Source organism: Phoca vitulina, unplaced genomic scaffold, assembly GCF_004348235.1.
Source record: "Phoca vitulina isolate PV1807 unplaced genomic scaffold, GSC_HSeal_1.0 scaffold6, whole genome shotgun sequence".
Classification (NCBI taxonomy): Eukaryota; Metazoa; Chordata; class Mammalia; order Carnivora; family Phocidae; genus Phoca; species Phoca vitulina.
In genome coordinates this window covers 47,198,925-47,218,025 of record NW_022589709.1, presented here as the reverse complement: position 1 = coordinate 47,218,025, position 19,101 = coordinate 47,198,925, and the positions used below count along the sequence as shown (strand labels likewise).

At 41.0% G+C, this 19,101-nt stretch overlaps 1 protein-coding gene across 1 annotated transcript in view; it reads right to left on the bottom strand.

Moving 5' to 3' along the window:
• Nucleotides 1–53: 53 nt before the first annotated feature.
• ACOT12 (acyl-CoA thioesterase 12) overlaps nt 54–19,101 on the bottom strand; it is a 44,365-nt gene continuing 25,317 nt past the window's right edge. The window contains 10 exon segments of the mRNA XM_032404083.1: nt 54–1,054; nt 1,508–1,634; nt 2,845–2,973; nt 4,783–4,916; nt 10,161–10,244; nt 11,170–11,233; nt 11,551–11,606; nt 12,273–12,423; nt 13,548–13,668; nt 15,402–15,557. Coding sequence (XP_032259974.1) covers nt 905–1,054; nt 1,508–1,634; nt 2,845–2,973; nt 4,783–4,916; nt 10,161–10,244; nt 11,170–11,233; nt 11,551–11,606; nt 12,273–12,423; nt 13,548–13,668; nt 15,402–15,557 — 1,172 coding nt within the window. The 3' untranslated portion in view covers nt 54–904.

Here is a 19,101-nt window from a genome sequence, read left to right as displayed (position 1 = left end):
GGGCGGGGGTGGGTAGGCAGGGGAAGCATGGGTAGAGATTTGACATACAGACGGCAGGATGTACCTAACCTCTTAAGTGCTCTAAACTCTAATGGAGAAGTCCTTCAACTTTTAAATGTTGTCCCGTAGAGGAGGCCAACTTGCCATGTGCTGGTTTGTCTTATGAGTTAAGACAAATCACAGAGTAGAATAATGAATGTTGAAGTCTGGGGAATAAAGTGCTAATGTAATGGTTATGAAAGAAGAGCTCGGTTAATACTCTCTGTGATAACACATTTTGCAGGTACTTTTTCTGTGTATATATAGCAATAGATACTAAATTGGTCAGCCACCTTGAATATATATGAAATGACACTAGTAAAGTAGTTCCTATTACTAAAATTGATTGGATTCCATTATGTTTTAATGTCTTCCTAATTTAAAGCTCTAAAACATGTAATACATCTTGTCAGATGCTCCTGACATACAGATATCTGCCATATATGGAACCATCCCACACTATTAATCAACTGGCCAACTTACCATTTTTGATTTTATCAAATTTTAAACAGAACACATGTTTCACCTCTCTAGCCTAAAAATGCTTATGATCATTTAAAACCATATGTGTACCATTTTATAGTCCATACAAAATTGCATATGGGCCATTTCCACTGCCTGTGCCCCTGGAAGGGAGGAGAACCACAGATGATCTAAAACAGTGTTAAAGCTCTTTTAATAATACGATCCAAATCACTGGTATTTGACCTGAGATGAATTTTATTTTTTAACCCCTTCCTAGCTGTGTTTTGCCTAGGCCAATATTAAATTATTTTGTGGCCCAAAACCTTGCCAAGTGTCAGGGCTAAGGGTACTTGGAATTAAAGGTGGGAAATACAATTACAGGTAATTGGAAGTTTACCATTTAAAATCTGTTTATCAACCCATCATCAGTAGCATTCTCTATGAATTGTATACAAGAGGCTGCTGTCTCTTCGATGGATTTTGACCAGCCACCAAGATTTCCAGCAAAGTAAGGAGAGATGCTAGCAGAAATCTGGTTGAAGTAGGATACCTGTTTCAAAAAGGAAATACATTACTTCAGTTGTTTTTTGACCTAGAGCTTTTCTAAATTTTTTTTTAAGATTTTATTTATTTATTTGACAGAGCGCACAAGCAGGGGGAGTGGCAGGCAGAAGCAGAAGGAAAAGCAGGCTCTCTGTTGAACAAGGAGCCCGATGCGGGGCTCTATCACAGGACCCTGGGATCATGACCTGAGCGGAAGGCAGACGCTTAACCAACTGAGCCCCAAGAGCTTTTTCAAGCAGGGATCTGAATCTTGTTGGTATAGGGGAGGCTATGACTCTGATCTTCTGGGGATGTTCTGGAATGGAACTAAAAGGATGACCTTAGGATTCCCCTGATGTGGACACACATTACAGAATTACAGTTAATTAGGAAATGTGGGTAAAAGATTTCTCTGTATCTGTCGGAGCAAATTAATGTGCAGATGTTTCATCAAACTTACGGTACAGGAACTGCTGTCAATAGCATGGATGAGAAATCCAGCACAGATGATTTCACTTCTGATGTACCGTGGAGAAGGTGGGACTGATGGTAGAATAACCGATTTCATTGCCACCGTGTACGTGTCACTGAAAAATGAAAGGACATTCTCTAAGTTATTGTGAGAAATGAAGAATAGTGGTTAGAAAATAAATTCCTGCAGTTAATTCAACTTATTTATACAAGTAGAAGTGAAACTATGGAGACCCCTCTTCTAGATGAGTGTTCCACATTCGAATACGGTCTCTATGGCCACATTCCTAAGTGTAGGGAAGGGTAGTAAGGGCCACAGGTGTTTTCTGCCTAAGAATTACTTACACTTTGCGTAACTCCACAAAGCTGGAGTCAAGTTCTAAGCATGTTTTGTTATGCCCCAATGGGTTGTAAGGACCACGGTTAAAAGGTCCCTCCAGACCTTTTTATAAATAAGTAACACTGATGTAAGCAAATGCATATACAGATTTTTGCATAAATACAATCATTTTATAAATATTGGCCTATAATTTGATTTTTCACCTACCAGTAAATCCTTGGAGGTATTTCTCTATCAGTGCCTCTATAGCTACTTCATCCTTTTTAATGATGGCACAGTACTCTGCAGTATGGCTCTACCATAATTTGTAAGATGGACCTTCAGTTTATTTCTCTACCTTTTGCCAAATAAATAAATAAATACAGTGATACTACACTGAACGTCCATGTGCATTCATATTCACACATGTGTTTGATTTATTTCCGCAGGCCAGCTTTGACATTGGAAATGATGCTGGCCAGTTCCAGGTGTAGCCCTTAAATGTCCGAGAAGCTTCTATTCCTTATTTCTTTGAATACATAGGACACTTGCCCTTAGGACATAGACACCGTGCCCTGAGAAGTCCAATGCCCACAGAGAAGTCAAGGACAAGCGCTCTAGTCAACAACCGTAGCTGGCAGCCAGACATTTTGGATGTCTAGCATAATTGCGCCTTTGTAAATTCTAAACTTATTCCTGATGTTTTATTTGGCAGACACTGCATTTTTACTGATGATGGAATATTCTAAAGGTTTGCTAACTATCAGTGTTACGTGTGCATACAGCAAAAGGAAAAGGAACTGCTTCAGGAATCGTGCACGGTGCTTTGCACACAGGTGGCATTTAATAGATGACTTCTTAAAATAACTAAAGGTCCAACTAGCAAAAATTCAGATGAACATCATTCAAGACCAGAAATGCCAATATTGCCTTATTTTCATATCAACTTTTTCATTCTGCTCTCTTCTACAAAACATTATTATAACACTTGAATTGCTTATACTCACCCATCTTTGAGAGGCCTTCTTCGCGATACAAGTATTACCAAGTCTTTGGGTTTGTCACCATTCACTACAGGACAAGTGATATAATATATCTGATCAGCTTCACTCACCCAGTCTATGACTTCGCAGGACCTGTGTAAATACAACAGCAAAACAAAGGCGACACTTTTCTACCTGCTTGAATAAGGCATTCACTTCTTCTGTTTGATGTCTACAATCACTCGTCTGCTCACATAACCATCCTGCCAAAGCCAGCATTATTTCTCAAAGTCTGTCTCTAGAAAGCTGTTTGGTCAGCAGGAATAATTATGCATGTAATGGAGAGAATGGTGGCCGTATGATTCTAAGGTCACTGCCCTCAACACTTTGGAGAAAGGCATTTATAGTAGTTTTCCACAAAATTATTTCTCTCTAGGATCAGGTAATAATATCTGAAGAGTAGTGAATTATATGGACAGTCATCAAAGAAGGACTCTTAGATAACAGAATATGGTATACTGGAAAGAGCACCAAGGTCAGAGTCAAACAACTTGTCTTTGAATCCTAAATGTACACTTCATATCTACGTTATGTTAGGCAAGTCACTTTATTATTATTTTTTTCATTTGTAAAATGTAGATGATAATACCTATGGGGTTATTGTGAGGATTAAATGAAAACACCTGGCACAGTACCTGAACCAAGGTAGGTACACAAGACAAGTAAGTTGAATTAGAATTCATTCATTCATTCCTCCATTCATTCAAGTTCAGTTTGGCTGGAAAGTCAGGTGACATAGAAAACAGTGCGAGAAACATTTGAAATGAATTAACACCAAAGTTTAGCCATTGTTCCTGCTAAAAGCTTTGTACTTATAGAGTATCTACAAATATTGGTGCAAGAAAACTGTGAAGTATTTCCTCTTCTTTCAGAGCATTTTATTATGATAGAATTAACCATGATGTATTATTTTGGCATCTATGCAAATGTAACACATGACCCCAGAGGTGTTTCACTTTAGCGGTATTAAATTGTCTATTACAGGATATTAATCATTATCAAGTATAGCTATCTTAAAGATGAGCCTCTACCTCATCAAGATTAGGAAGTAAATGGTAATGCTTAATATAATAGGAAGCCCATCTCACCAATCCCTTTCTTTCAGCAAGACGCCCAGTGAGGGCCCAGGTGCTATGGCCCCAGAGCTGGGACTCCTCGGAGGAGAAGGGGGCGTGGCCCGAGTGCAATCAGACCCAGTCGGTGCAGGTGACAAGGCGCACAGCCTTGTACTCCAGGAAAGGAGTGAGAGTGGCAGAGACTGGATTGAGATGCAGGAGACAGGAAGTAACAGCAGGAAGAGACGTAGGCTGACAGGAGTGGGCCCTGATCAGACAGGGCAGGAAGGAATGCCTTGTACTTCAGTACTCACACAGCTGCCCTTCTGCTTCTCACCAGGGAATGCTACTTCACAGGAAAAGGAGGAACCGCTCATTAAATACCAAGAGTGGGAGGTGGGAAGGACAATTAGATAAACACTTCCTCAAGAGCAACAAAACTGCGTATTAAAGTACAAGGGTGTGGAGTTCAGAGCCTGATGGATCTGGGTTCCAATTCAGATTCGGTTGCTTAGGAAAGCAATCTTGGCAAGCCTCAGAACCTCTCTCTTGTTAAGTGGGAATAATACCAAGGGTGGAGTTGTTGGTAGGATTACAACAGATATGGGTAAAGCATGTCAACTCAAGAGAAATGATAAATAAATGACTCAAATAATTTTTGTTTTGTGTCTCTTAGTGACACTTGATGCAGTTTTCAGTGCAGAGCAAGTTTTAAAACATACTCTTTATTTAATAAACAATGGGTCACATGTTGGGCAGTGGAGATGAATTGCAATATGGAGGCCACCCTTTACATGATGTCATTTACATGACATTATTTAAGAAAATATTTTAAATGTATTCTTACACATAATGGGGGTCCCACAAAGGTCTCTTGGTAAAGTCAGACAAGAGATGATAAGTCACGTGTGCTGGTCTTTCCACATGCTTTTCAACCCAAACAGATAAAATGTCATGCTCTTCCAGGGTATATATTTTTATCTAAAAGATAATAAAAAAACAAATTACAAGACAAAAATGGGTGTTTTGTCTTTAAAAACTGCACACAGAGTCTTAGGTTGATTGTACTAGCTAAGGCATCTTGGCACCTGGGTAACAATGAAGCCAGACAATGACAATTTCACTTCAAACACTTGGATGTCTAGAGCTTAGACCAGGATGTTATCCTCTGTGCCCTCTAAATAATATGGGACTTGAGTTATTTAATTATTGTGCAACAGTTTTCTCTTGAAAAATAAAAAAAAAAAAGTAAGCCTTTCTCTTTTTATGTCTTTGTGATGTTTCCCTGCCTCTACCCAGCAACAACAGAAAATAGCATTAAGCTGATAGGCAAGTCACTGCCTCATCTCCCTCCAAAGAACCTGGACACTTTCTTAGGATGTCAGGCATGCCAAGGGGACCCAGGAAGCAAGCCACCACCTCTAGAACCAACTCAACCTTTCAGAAGGGCTGCTGAAGCACCATGTTTCTTCAGCATGAAGCATTCTTTCATTTGTGAATCACAAGGGCCCATCCTCCTGAGAGGCCAATTCCTGGGTTTCTAATGTTGTTATTCCTTACATAAGAGGACGCCTGTCTTGGGGAGCCATTTGACATATACTTAAACAATAACGTATCCCCTGTTACTCCAAACTCTCCTGCTATAGCACTTTTGCTAATAATCAGAGATATGTGCTCAGCTAAGAGCACATTTCTATCCTGCCCATTTTCTCCATCTCTTTCAGGGTGCTTTGAAGTTAGTGTTGAAATGTACCATCTTATAATCATCCCCATGGCAACAAGCTGTGAGAAGACAAACAAACAGAGGGTTAAGACTTCACTGCAGGAATCAAGCAGATGGACAAGTCAGGCTGTGAGGGAGAAAACCTTTATTTAAACATAAACATCTTCAAGAAGAGAATAAAGAAATAAGAAATCGACTAAAGGCAGCTTAGTAAGAAAAGGAGTGGCTATTTGTTTAGACCATTTTAGCTCCCCAACTGACCTTTGCGCTAATTAAAGCCACCTTTAAACGAAGCCCACAAAGGAGGACATATCCTGGGCTGTGGACATGTATCAAACAGAAAGCCATGAATGGGGCTCCCCATGGTGCTGAGACTCACCCCAGCACAGCCACGCCTAACTTCGCCCCGTGTACAGCAGGAGTAAAAAGACGGCCCCTGGTGTAAATCCTGAAGGACGTCATCTTATCACAACTTGGCGGCCGCGTGGCCCTAAGTCAGGTTTCTGGGGCTCTGCAGTCTCAGAGGAGGCAAGGGCAGGTGGCCAGGGTGAATTCCTTACCTTCTGTCAGACTTAGGCCTTGGGGCAGCCACCGTCTACACTGATGACTCAGGGCAGGGAGGGATGTAATACTGGGCTCAGGGCTCACTAAGGGTTGAAGTGTGTCTCCTCAAATTCATATGTTAAAGTTCTCTGAGTACTTCAGAATGGGACCTTATTTGGAAAGAGGGTCATTGCAGATGTAATTAGTTAAGATGAGGTTAAACTGTAGGAGGACGGGCCCCTCATCCAATAATGACCGATGTTCTTACGAAAAGGGAAAATTTGGAGGCAGGCACGCACACTGGGAGCGCACCATATGAAGATGAAGGCAGAAATCAGGTGACACATTTACAAGCCGAGGTCCAGCAAAGATGGCCAGCAAAGCAAAGCAGCAGCGGCGAGAGGAGAGGCCTGGAACGGATTCCTTCTCACTTCTTCAAAAGCAATCAGCCCCGCCAACACCTTGATCTCAGACTTCCCGCTTCCGTAAGCACGGACAATACCTTTCTGTGGTTTAAGCCACCGGGTTTGTGGTACTGTTACAACAACTCTAGGAAACTATCACAGCACTTTCCCAGGAAGCTGCTCCCCAGGTTGTAGACACAGGCTTCCTGCTTCCTGAAGCCGCTGCAAACACCAAGCTGAGGAGCCGCCATTAACCTCTGCCCTCACAGAGCTCACTAAACTTCTCCGGCGCCGAGTACGTCATCGGCCGAGGGAATGGTATCTTGATCCTTCTCCCAGAGGTGAAGGCAGCAGAAAGTCCTTCTCATTGCTGTGCTCTGAGAATCAAGGGCACCGGTGCGGACAAAGGCCACGAGGAAGGGCGGCGGTTGGTGCTGATCTCTTTAAACCCTAGTATTTTAGAAAAGCCAACTTCTGCTTAGTGAAAAAATTTCTCCAAGACCAACTCTTCAGGAGAACATGTTCTCTTTCACGCTCAGAAGAATACAGGTTAAATTCCATCTGTAACCAACTCAAACGTTTTTTATCGTTTGATGCCTGGCGAATTTTATTCTATGAAATGAAGCTTAAAGTGAGTAAGCTTGAAATTGCTAACAGTTCATATTGATATCGTTTTTTCATTCTAATAAGATTCTGTTTAATGGATCTGGATATCTTATACAAACAGCCGAAGAAAAAAAGAGTCTCATTTTAGAATTTTATACTATCTGTTGTTTTTGAGACAACAGTATGGGAAGGAGGACAAAACCATTTTATACAAGGCCTGGGTGGGGAGGGGAGGCTACCCTTCCTTGGAGGTGCCTGGGGAATGACCCCAGGGGCTCGGGGAAAGAGAACTACACAGGTGGAGCTCTGGGACCGGCCCCTCCCCAGCTTCAGTGAGAATAGCGCCCTCTGGTCAGTTTCCTGTGCTGGGTTTTTTTTTCCATGGAAAGGTTTTCAAGTGGTCCTGGCCGTTCTGGCTTTCATCATCATCACTCTGTCAGGTCAGTCTCCTACCCATGCCGATTCCTACCCTGAGGACTTGGCTGGAGCTGCTCACTGCCTGGACAGCCCCTTTCACCCTCCAGCATCTACATAAGCCATCTGCAAAGAGGAAAGAATCATCCCCTCTCCAAAGTTCTCTCTAAATAACTGTCTTGCTTTACTTTGAACTGCCTAAGAGCTGACCTTTATGATTTAAATACAATTGCTCACTTGTTCATAAACTACCTGAAAATCATTCTTCCACTGTTTCACGTATATGTGTGATGTCGCCAAAATAGTCTACTAGCTCCTTTAGGGTCAGGGTGCTCCTTGCATTACTACTATTATTAATTCCATCACTGTACACAGAAATGAAATATGAGTTAAAAGAATAAGTATTGCCCAATTTAATTACAAATACCAGAAATCTTAGACTTTTGCCATTTAACTAATTTGTATCAACAGTAAGTACAGATTTTTGGTGGGAGGGTGGGCAGCAAAGCAAGGTTTATTGAGCAATAGCCAAGTATAGTACAAAGCTCCCCAGGAGGGAGGGGACCTGAGAGGGTTGCCCAACAATAACTATGGATTTTAAAACCTGAAATGAGTATGATTCGTAACAGATAGTTTAAAAATTATTCAATGAGGGGTGCCTGGTGGCTCAGATGGTTAAGTGTCTGCCTTCGGCTCAGGTCATGATCCCAGGGTCCTGGGATCGAGTCCCACATCTGGCTCCTTGCTCAGTGGGAAGCCAGCTTCTCCCTCTCCCACTCCCCCTGCTTGTGTCCCCTCTCTCGCTGTCTCTCTCTCTGTCAAATAAATAAATAAAATCTTTAAAAAAAAAAAATTTTAAAATTATTCAATGAAAAGGTGACAGAAAAAAGTAAGCTGTATTTTAAAATTAAAACAATATAAAAGCTTTAAAAAGTAGGAGAGAAGAGGATAGCCTGGAAAGGAAAAAAATTCAAGTTTTATCATAAATATAATCTAAAGAACTGGAGGGCTTCAAATTCAACAGAAATGGCATAAGAAGGTTGCTATAATTATATGATATCTTCTAATAAGTATCCGTACAAAAATTAAGAATTAAATATTGATGGCTCGCCTTAGATACTAACAAATGCAGCATTTCTTTGTTTAGGTTTATTTTGGCCCCAAACTCCCAAAGAACTGAAGTTTTTATATATTATACGGCTTCACAAAACATGCTGTCTTCCTCCAGTCCAGACACACGTTGCCCTTTCCGATGCTGCTTAGATGTCAGCAACGAAGCAAGAAGCAGATTTCATACTAGTAAAAAGAAAACAAAGTCTTGAAGCATCTTTGATGTGGGGTAAAGAGAAAAAGATCATTTTTATAACGTGAAACCTATGTTTCAGCATCACTGAATTAGGCATACGTGGAAAGATAAGTGGATCCAAAGAGGGTAAAGGGAGATCCTGAAAGGATTCAGAAGTGAAGACAAAAACACGATAAAAGTCAACAACCCAGAACAAAACACTGGCAAGAGGTCAAAGTTGAAAAGAATCAGTAAAGTAGTATCAGAGTTTGCTTCAATTTTAAGGTAAATGAGCATGTCATTTATTGTCCAGACTGGGGCACGGAGGCATTATTAGTAATTATGATAAGACAACAGATTATGATGGACCAGTCACTAATTAGGATGGGACAACCAGGACTGTCCCAGGAAAAGCAGGACATATGATCACCCTACTGTAGAGGCTTCACTGATGAAAACCAGTACACACTGAACGTGAGCACAGAGCTGGCATGACTGAGCACCTCCTGCGTGCCTGGCCCCGCTCTGATCTGGGACTATCTCTGGTGGTGACCTTACAGTCTAGTTAGTGTGGGCATCAGCTTCCACGGCTCTCTTAACATACCTCTGAAATTGGATAAAATTAGAATCCAAATGATACATGTGTACTTAAGTTGGACGACCTGCAAAACAGCGTAAAAGGTGCTAAGAGAGATACCAAGAAGTGAAGACAAGGCTTCTTTCTGAAGAAGTTTGTCATCTAGGGTAGGGAAAAAGACCATGTGTAAAAAGTTAAACTACTACATAAGACATCGACGTCAATTCAGTGTAGCTGTGGAAGCAATGTCACAAGACGGTGCAGAATTAATTGACAAATTAATTCTGAAAAAGTAATTGCTAAGGGGGTTCCTACAGGGGAAGTTCTTCAGTCAGGGGTGATAGGAGTGGCTTCCCGCAGAAGCATTTCGTCCCGGGCCTTGAAAACCAGTTAGGACTGGGGGAGATGGAGAGGAGAAGGAGAGACGAGTATTCCGGAATATGAGAACTAAGTTCAGAGGTAGGAATGTGTGGGGTGCACTGAAGGACCCCAAATCCACCAGCATGGAGGACTAGAGACAGCGCTGGAAAGATATCTGGCTCTTAGAAATAGTTTCCTAGAAAGGTTTTTTACCTTCTTAAAAGCAGCAGCAGAAGCAGTAGAACCACCCCCACCACGACCACTTTCATTTGTGCTGGACAGCAGGTTGGGCATGTACCTGGATGCCTCCTACCTTTTCCACCGCACTGGTAACCTCCCAGCCACTTCTGGCTGCCAGATTGTTGAGAGCCTCCACATTGGCGTTACTCAGGGCTACCTAAAATACAAATATTGTAAAAGCCGAGGGTTCAACCCACAGATATGGGATCAAATAGTTTCTTTTCTTTTTTTTTTTTTAAGATCTTACTTATGTATTTGTCAGAGAGAGAGCACAAGCAGGGGGAGCAGCAGAAGGAGGGAGAAGCAGCAGAGGGAGAGGGAGAAGCAGGCTCCCCGCTGAGCAGGGAGCCCGATGCGGGGCTCGATCCCAGGACCCTGGGATCATGACCTGAGCCGAAGGCAGATGTTTAACCGACTGAGCCACCCAGGCGTCCTGTGATCAAATGGTTTCTGCTTCGAAAATGGGAAATGTTAGAGCCAAAGTGGTAATGCTGAGCTTAGAACTAAGCTATAGGTAACATAATTTCTGTCTCCAACTCTTAATTCAGAATTCAGACAAAATAACACGAGGCCTGCATGCTTTGCAAATTAGTGGCATATTAAGTGGTGTCCTGAGCAAAGACAACATTACCTTTCAATATGACTTGGAATGAACATGTAATCAGTAAACTTGGATTTCCCTTTCTATCTTATGGTCAAAAACTTTAAAACGCCTAATACTTTATTGTTGTGTCATAAAAATGCAAGCTGGAAGGCATGTCATTCAGCACAAATCACTGAGACACCAGATCCCAGTGTCCTGCTGCCTGAATGTATCCAATGGCAGATCCTTCCAAGTCAGTTTTGGAAACTGTGCATGCAATTCAAACAAGGCAGGGAAGCAACTAGTTGGTAACCGCTTACTGACTGGTTTTGCTTCGTTTGAGATGTCTGGTTGATATAATTCACCTTTTCATCTAACCTGTGCAGGCACAACCTGAATCAGTTAAACATGGGAACTGTCATTTTTATAATGATGTCATTTTCCATTTTTACAACGATGTGATTTTTACATGAAGAGCTCCAAATAATAAAACCATTACCTGGTTGCTTATGTCCCAGTGTACACAAAGTGGAACCTCTTCTTTGTGGGCAATAACATATTTTCTGGAGAAAAATTAAAATGTTAAGCAACATGTTATAATAATAATGTTTAATAATAAATAAGTTTGCTTCCCAGCATTTAGCACACAACAGTAACCATGACACTTTCTTGAATTGAAATCAGCAGTTTTAAAAGTTGCTTTTTTTAGTAACAGAACAATCAGGAAGAACAATTTCTGTCACATTTAGCCTCCAGCCAGGAAACATCAGACCTTCTCATTTTACATTATGTGGGAACATAGACCCAGAGAGGAGCTCTTTGTTATATAATTTGTTAGATAAGAGAAGATAGCTTAAAATCCTTACACCCACATCCTTACCTGCCTAGGCGAATTCTCTTGCGGGCAATAGCTCCATGATACCGTCTAAAATCGTCCTTTAATAAAAAACAAAGTAAAATCAATAAATTTCTAATATTTTGGTGCTAAAATCCTTAAGTCTCTCTCACCTAACTCAGTTGAAAGGGCTAGCTGGGACACACACAGTTTCTCTGTGTGAACCGTCCTCATCACCCACAAGGGGCAGGTGCATGGATAAAAAAACAACCTTTACAGCCCTGTTCTTTCCTTTTTTAAAGCAGCAATTGCTATCATTTTTGTTCCCAGAATTATACGTGTATCTCACTGTAGAGTTTGTAGAAAAGGTGAGAGTTGGCACTAAGGCACCTCTCAGATGAAGGGAAGATATAGTTCACGTGGAGCAGCAGAGAGGGCTGGACGTAAAGAAGCGGGAGAAGAGAGTCAGAAGTACGCCCCGGAGGATGATGTGCTTCCCACAGCAGCACGCAGCCAAGCAGAGGTGAGGTCTCCAGGGCCTCTGTCATTCCAACAAATGATTGGAGTGACTTGGGGGAAGAAAAAAACAAGGAAGAAAGAAAAGAAAAACTCCATTTTACTTTGTGATGTAGAAAAGAAAAAAAATCCAAAGAGGAATAGCTTTGGAAGTTGTTACTGGTGTGAGGAGATTCTGGGTGGGGCTCTGTACCCACCACTTCCCCCCAAGAAGTGATCTGATTACTGAAACTCACGTGCTAATAATTGACCTTTGACATGGGTTTGATTCTGGGAAATGTGACCAGTTCTTCCTTATCATCGACAGCATTATAAATGAGAAAAGCACTGTTGATGTGACGGCCTTGGCCCTTAGACCACTCCTGACAGTCAAAGGCTTCCACGCGCACTCCCACTTCCACACTGCAGAGGGCAACACACAGGGCAGTGGGCGGAGAACCCGAGCGAGCCAGGCCTCCTCTGCCCACCGAGGCCACCGCGGCCACCGCTGGGGCCACCACCACCATCGCCACCACTCTCCAAGCGAGAAAAAGAACGAGGGCCCTGGGCTCTCTCTCTGTTGTTGCAAATCTATGCAACTGTTAAAATCCACTTCATCAGGTCGATGGATCTGATGTACTAGGTCCTGGAAGTATTTCTGCTTTACTTTCCCACCATCAAGTGGGAAAAAGGCCAGTTAGGACTTTATATACATTCATGAGCATATTTTGGTAATGGGGTGTCAGTGGGGTAGGGGGAGTTAATTGTGCCACAGTCAAGTTTTCTCCCCTAAAAACAACTGTTCTATATTAAAAAGCATCAGACACTAAGATTGGATAGGAAACCTAGATACTCTTTTTCACATTTTAAAAGAAATAATATGAAATTAAATCTTTTCATTGTATATCAAGAATAATAAAAATAACTGGGAAGTCATTTGGACTTCTTGGTGATAAATAACAGGTCCACTATGAGTCAGTTGACCATGAAGTCACTGGGACTCTTTCGAGAGTGAAAGGAAGAGTTAATAACCGTGACAGGGACACACCAAGACCTTACTGGGCCAACTGGGAGTCACCCTTATTGAGACAAAAACCAGGGGCGCCTGGGTGGCTCAGTCGTTAAGCGTCTGCCTTCGGCTCAGGTCATGATCCCAGGTCCTGGGATCAAGTCCCGCATTGGGCTCCCTGCTCAGCGGGGAGCCTGCTTCTCCCTCTCCCACTCCCCCTGCTTGTGTTCCCTCTCTTGCTGTCTCTCCCTCTCTGTCAAATAAATAAATAAAATCTTTAAAAAAAAAAAAAGAGAGAGACAAAAACCAACCCATCACAATTTATGAGGTACAAAGAGGCTCCAAGCAACAAAGAGGGTGAAAATGAGTGTCTACAGATGTGGACGACTGGCTGAAGTTTCAAAAACAATTAGAAGGAACGTGGTTACTTTGCAGTAGTCCCTACACTCACCTCCAGATTGAAAGGAAAATAAAAAAATTATTCATGTGCAAGTCTGAATTCATTCACAGCCGCCTAAGAGCATTAGACGGGCTTTACCAGGTCTGAAATGTATTGTTGACGATGGCATTGAAAACAAGCCGGTCTCCAACAGCAGACGGTCCCCGGAACTTAAACATGTCCACGGACTTCAGAAGGGGGTGTGCTGGACAGAGGCGGCCGAGGAAACAAAGAAAGAGAGGAGAAAGCGCTCACTCTCTAAGTATTTTCATGAACTGTTGATTTGCTTAACACATGCAATCGACAAATATTTAATGTGCTTTCTAAATAAACTCTTTTAAGAGTGAAATAAATAACTAGATGATGTATGTGGAGAGTCTGTACATTCCCCAGCAAATATTTTGGGAAACACCATGTCCCCGAGCCGTGGGGTCTTCACCAAGATGCTTGGTGCTTCTGCTGTTGTTCTGTTCCCTATAAAAGTCCCCCCGAAAAACAAACCAGTGTCTTTTGTTCTCCTTTGAGGGTTCTGTTCATCCTGATAGCTCACGATCACATCACAGGAAGTTGTGACTCTCAGGTTGGAGGGGGGCACAGTGAAGGAAGCTCCAGCTCGTACGGTTCATACTAGTTCCTTTGCTTCATAGTTAACTGAATTTACTCGTCTATCAAAAGACTTATTTTTTTCCCTACAGGAAAATTACCTGGATTGCTACACAAAACCTGAAGGGCTCCAAGGTACACATTTTACAGTTTTTGTGTGTGTGTGAAATTTTGGAATATTTATAAAGTATATTTGATCTCAGAGTTACTTTTGTAATTTTCTACATTTTAAAGATTCCCACTATAGTCATTCAATTACTCAAAGGAATTGTGCCAACACCGAGAGAACACACTCTGTCATAGTTAATTATATTGTAAGCCTTTACAATAGAACAGGTTCAAATGTTTTATTGTCATTGAGAATGACAATCTCATTTTAAAAACAAGCTCTCTTATTTGTGCATAATTTATAAGAAGGATTTCTACAGGTTTCTAACTATAGTCACAGTTATAGGCATATTCATAATAAAATTCTTTTAATTTTGGGAAAATAAAATCTTCACAATTTTCAACAGTTACAAAAATTGTTGGTAGGACAGTTCCTGTTCAAATGCATTTTCAGAATACACAATGTTCCTTAAAGCTGCTCAATTGCCTACATGGTTCCATTAAGAATAAAATGCCTTTTGGGGCGCCAGGGTGGCTCAGTCGGTTAAGCGGCTGCCTTCAGCTCAGGTCATTTTCCCAGGGTCCTGGGATCAAGTCCCGCATCAGGCTCCCTACTCAGCAGGGAGTCTGCTTCTCCCTCTCCCTCTGCCCCTCCTCTTGCTTGTGCTTGCTCTCTCCCTCACTCTGTCAAATAAATAAAATCTTTAAAAAAAAAAAAAAGAATAAAATGCCTTTTTTTGAAACTGAGGAGTACTTAAAAATTTTCTTCCAAATTCCTCTCTCTTTCTCTTCTTATTTTTCAGTTAATCCTCTGGCCATAAAGATTGTAACCAGAAACTTCAAAGGTCAAACCTAATTGTAAACCGCCTTTAAAAAAGTTTGCAACTTGACTATTTTTAAGTGCAAAAGCTGTCCTCTATTTCTATTCTGCATCCACTGTGCCATAACTATCATTACAGGGAGTTTCAAGGTTATATGACCAACATTTAGAATTCAGAAAAAAGTATCAAAACAGTCATTTCATTTTTATTTTTGAACCAAGAACATCAACATTCACCTTCAAACAAAAGGACAGATTAATCCTAAGGTAAACAGGTAAATGACTTATTTTTTCACTTTGCTAAAAGGCAACGCTCTTCTCCCCTCGTCTCCTTGGCTAGCTCCATAACCAGGACTCAGACCCTTTCTAATCTCTCCTCACTGGAACCCAACATCACAGGCCAAAGGTCAAAACCAAGAACCTTGCAGAAATAGTAGCCACGGTCTCCATCCAAGCCATAATTTGGCCACCAAATGTATTTCCATGATGGTTTGCATGGGGTGGGAGGACAAGTTCAATGCTCTGAACAGATGTGCCACTTGTGGCAACCATTCCTTCCTCTTCGTCACAGATGGGGTCTGAAAGGTAGATGTAAACATTAATACTGGTGGAGTGAACCGTACAACCCGGGACTATGGCTGTTTCTTCCTAGCAGCACACTAAACTCAGGGGATAGTTAGAAAAATTAAGTTATTCCCAAAGACTTAAATCTCCTGAGGAAATAAATGAATTTCGTTCTACAGAGTGACTTTGACCTGAATGGTGGGTATTTATAGTGAACTGGATAAGATAATGGATCAGAAAGGCCCTTTTAGAGATTGTATTCCAACCTATCTTTCAAGTTCACAGGAATTTTGATTAAGAGAATAATCACATTTAAACTCGAGTTGTTTGGAGTGGAGGAGGGGCAGATCAGGGTGGGGAGAGGCAAAAAGAAATTTGGGGCTTAATGGATATGTTATTATCTTGATTGTGGTGATGGTTTTATGGGGGTACACATGTCTCAAAACTTACCAAGCTGTACACTTCAAATATGAGCACATGAATTTATGGCATATCAATTATTTATAAGTATATTTATAATTATTATTCATAATTATTTATAATAATTTTTATTCATGGTACATCAATTATACCTCAATAAGGTTGTTAAAATGAAAGGAATCGGAGTTATAAAGGGCCACCGACACTGAGAATCCAGAATAGTTTGCTCTAGTATAAACTTGAGAATGGGAACGTGGCCTCCCATGGTTACTGTTTTGCAATGAATGCAGTCACAAACAGAAAAGACACAATGAGTACTTCTCGTGTCCTTCTGCTTCCTTTGAATCATATCTGCTTCATTTACTGACAAATTGGTTTTTACTCTCAACAATGGAGAAATCATTTACTCTGGCTGCAAAGCAGTAAAATGTATTCATTTATGCTCCCTGCATCATCTAGTGAATCATCAGCTCAGCTTAAATCTCGTTTGCTATTGTTGAGGAGGTAAGGGGAGGATTTACAAATCAGGGGTGCCATCCTGGTTGTGCTGTCAGAAGCAGAGCTGAGCTTGCAGCCCAAGAGCCCAGACTGGCCAGCTGTTGGGAACTGGGAATGGGGCCATTCTCGGCATAGTCACATGTAAGTGAGAAGTGTGGCTACAAAGACCTTGAACTGCATTTTCTCATGACATTTTTAGATTTATAATTAATTGATCGTCTTTTCACTTTTTCCCCCTTCATTCCACTGATCATTTCAGTCATCTGCTTAAAAACGTGTCAGAAATATCCCATAACATCCTAGAATAAAAGCCCAAATCCTTCCCTTGGCCCTAAGCCCTTCCTTCCTTGTCTGGCCTATACCTACCTCTCCAGCCCCCGCGAGTTGGACTGCCACTCCTACCACCCTCCCCCCATCATATTCTCTCTCAATCTCTCTCTTTGCTTCAACTATAAGATCTTTTTTCAGTCCTATAACGAAGTACTGTCTTCAACACCAGGGCATTTGCTCATGCTGTTCCCTCTGTCAGCTGCAATTTCCCTGGCCACTACCACCTTCTTCCCCTTACCTCCTATTCTCTTACAGGGGAGCAAATTTTGCCACCCCAAGATACGCCTCTTTGGCATGTTGCTTCTTTTAGGCTCATTATTTTTAAGAAACTGTAGATAGAAGAGAAGCTCTGAAAACCCAGTAGAAGTTACCCATTGGTAAGACATATTTATGTGTCTAAAAAAAAAATCTCCATTTGTAAGGATTGTTCCCCTTGCTGTACCAGAAAGAGGGGGATGACTCTAAATCCAGAAAGTTGTCAGTGAAGAAGAAAATGACTTATATCCGCATAATAACCTTATTCTTGTTTCCTGTGCTTTTCTTGGTAACCTCCCATAACTGACTCACCACCCCCAACATCATCTTTTGTCTTTGGCTGAAGATGGCATTTAAGGTGACGGCTTCCGCCATCTCAGTGAGTTAGTGTTTTTCTGGGTCTCTCCCATGTATATAGGCAGTATACATGTAATTGAATTTTTGTTTGATTTTCTCCTGTTAATCTGTCTCATGTCAATTTAATTCTTATACCAGCTAGAAGTAGTTTATAAGGTAGAGGAAATTGTTTCCTCCTCAATACTCTGTTGGCCCATTCCAGACATCTTTTCTTCAGGAAAGACTTCCCAGACCTAACAGCTAATTCCCACTGTTAGGAGCTCTCACATGCATCTTTCTTTCACAGTTATAGTTTTATGTTTATTTGTGTGATCTTTGATTGTCTGACCCACTAGTTCCTAAGCTCCTTTGGTCAGGAACTGATTTTCTTCTTAAATTCTAATATAATTCCTGAATATGGGTGCTCAGTAAATATTTATTGAATGAATGAACTAATAAACTTAATTGTGCTGATTTATTCCACATGCATAGTCCTTGCTTTCAACAGAATTTTTTAGGTAACAAAATGACTGTACTGATTTACACTTCTGTATGTTGTTTATTAGAGTTCCCACTGCTCCGCATTTTCACTTAGACAGTATTGTAGACTCCTCAAATTTTTCTAATTTTGTGGGTGTGAAACATCTCGTGTTGGTTATAATTTGCATTTCCCTGATTAATGAGGTCCAACATCTTCTCACATGTATATTAAACCCTCTTGTTACCTCTGAATGAAATGTCTGTATCATTTGCTTCAAATGGTACCTCTTTCCCATTCTTTTTATTCTTTCTGGAACTTTGATTAGATGCATGTTAGACTTCTTACTCCTTTCTCTATGTCTCCAAATCTTCCATATATTTCCCATTTCTTTGCCAATCCATCTGCATTCTAGGTAACTCCCTCAGATCTCTCTTCCAGTTACTGTCTTATCTGTGGTTTACCCATTCACTGAGTTTTATTTATTTATTTTTTTAAAGATTTTATTTATTTATTTGACAGACAGAGAGAGAGCACAAGTAGGGGGAGCAGCAGAGGGAGAGGGAGAAGCAGACTCCCCACCAAGCAAGGAGCCCAACATAGGGCTCGATCCCAGAACCCCGGGATCATGACCTGATCTGAAGGCAGATGCCCAACCGACTGAGCCACCCAGGCACCTCTCCAACCACTGAGTTTTAAATTTAAATTATTATATATATTTTTGTATAGAAATTCTCTTTGTTTCTTTGTCAAAACTTCTAGGTAATTTTTTATTCCTAAATAATAATACTTTTGATTCTCTTTTCTTTCTTAAAATACATTAACATTCTTATTTAATATTCTTTATATGATAAATGCAGTAACTGTAGTCTTTCTGGGCCTCCTTCTATTGTCTGGTGCTTCCTCTGGATTTTGGTGACTCATTTATTTTTATCTTTTATGATTTTTGACTAGGAGTTTATATTCCTTGGATCTATGTGTGTGGGGAATTCCTGAGAGCTGGGCTTAAAGTCATTTCTCCAGCGGTTTGCATTTATGGCTATAGATCAGCTGGGGGAACTATAACACAGTGCCACTTCCCCCTAAATTTCACATGGTCTGTTTCAGTCCAAACAAGCCATGTGAATTTTGAAACCAAATCTACATGAGAATGCACTTGTGATTGACTTCTCAAAGGTAACAGTTGCGGGGTTTTTTTGTTTGTTTGCTTGTTTGTTTGTTTGTTTATTTTTCCCATTCTA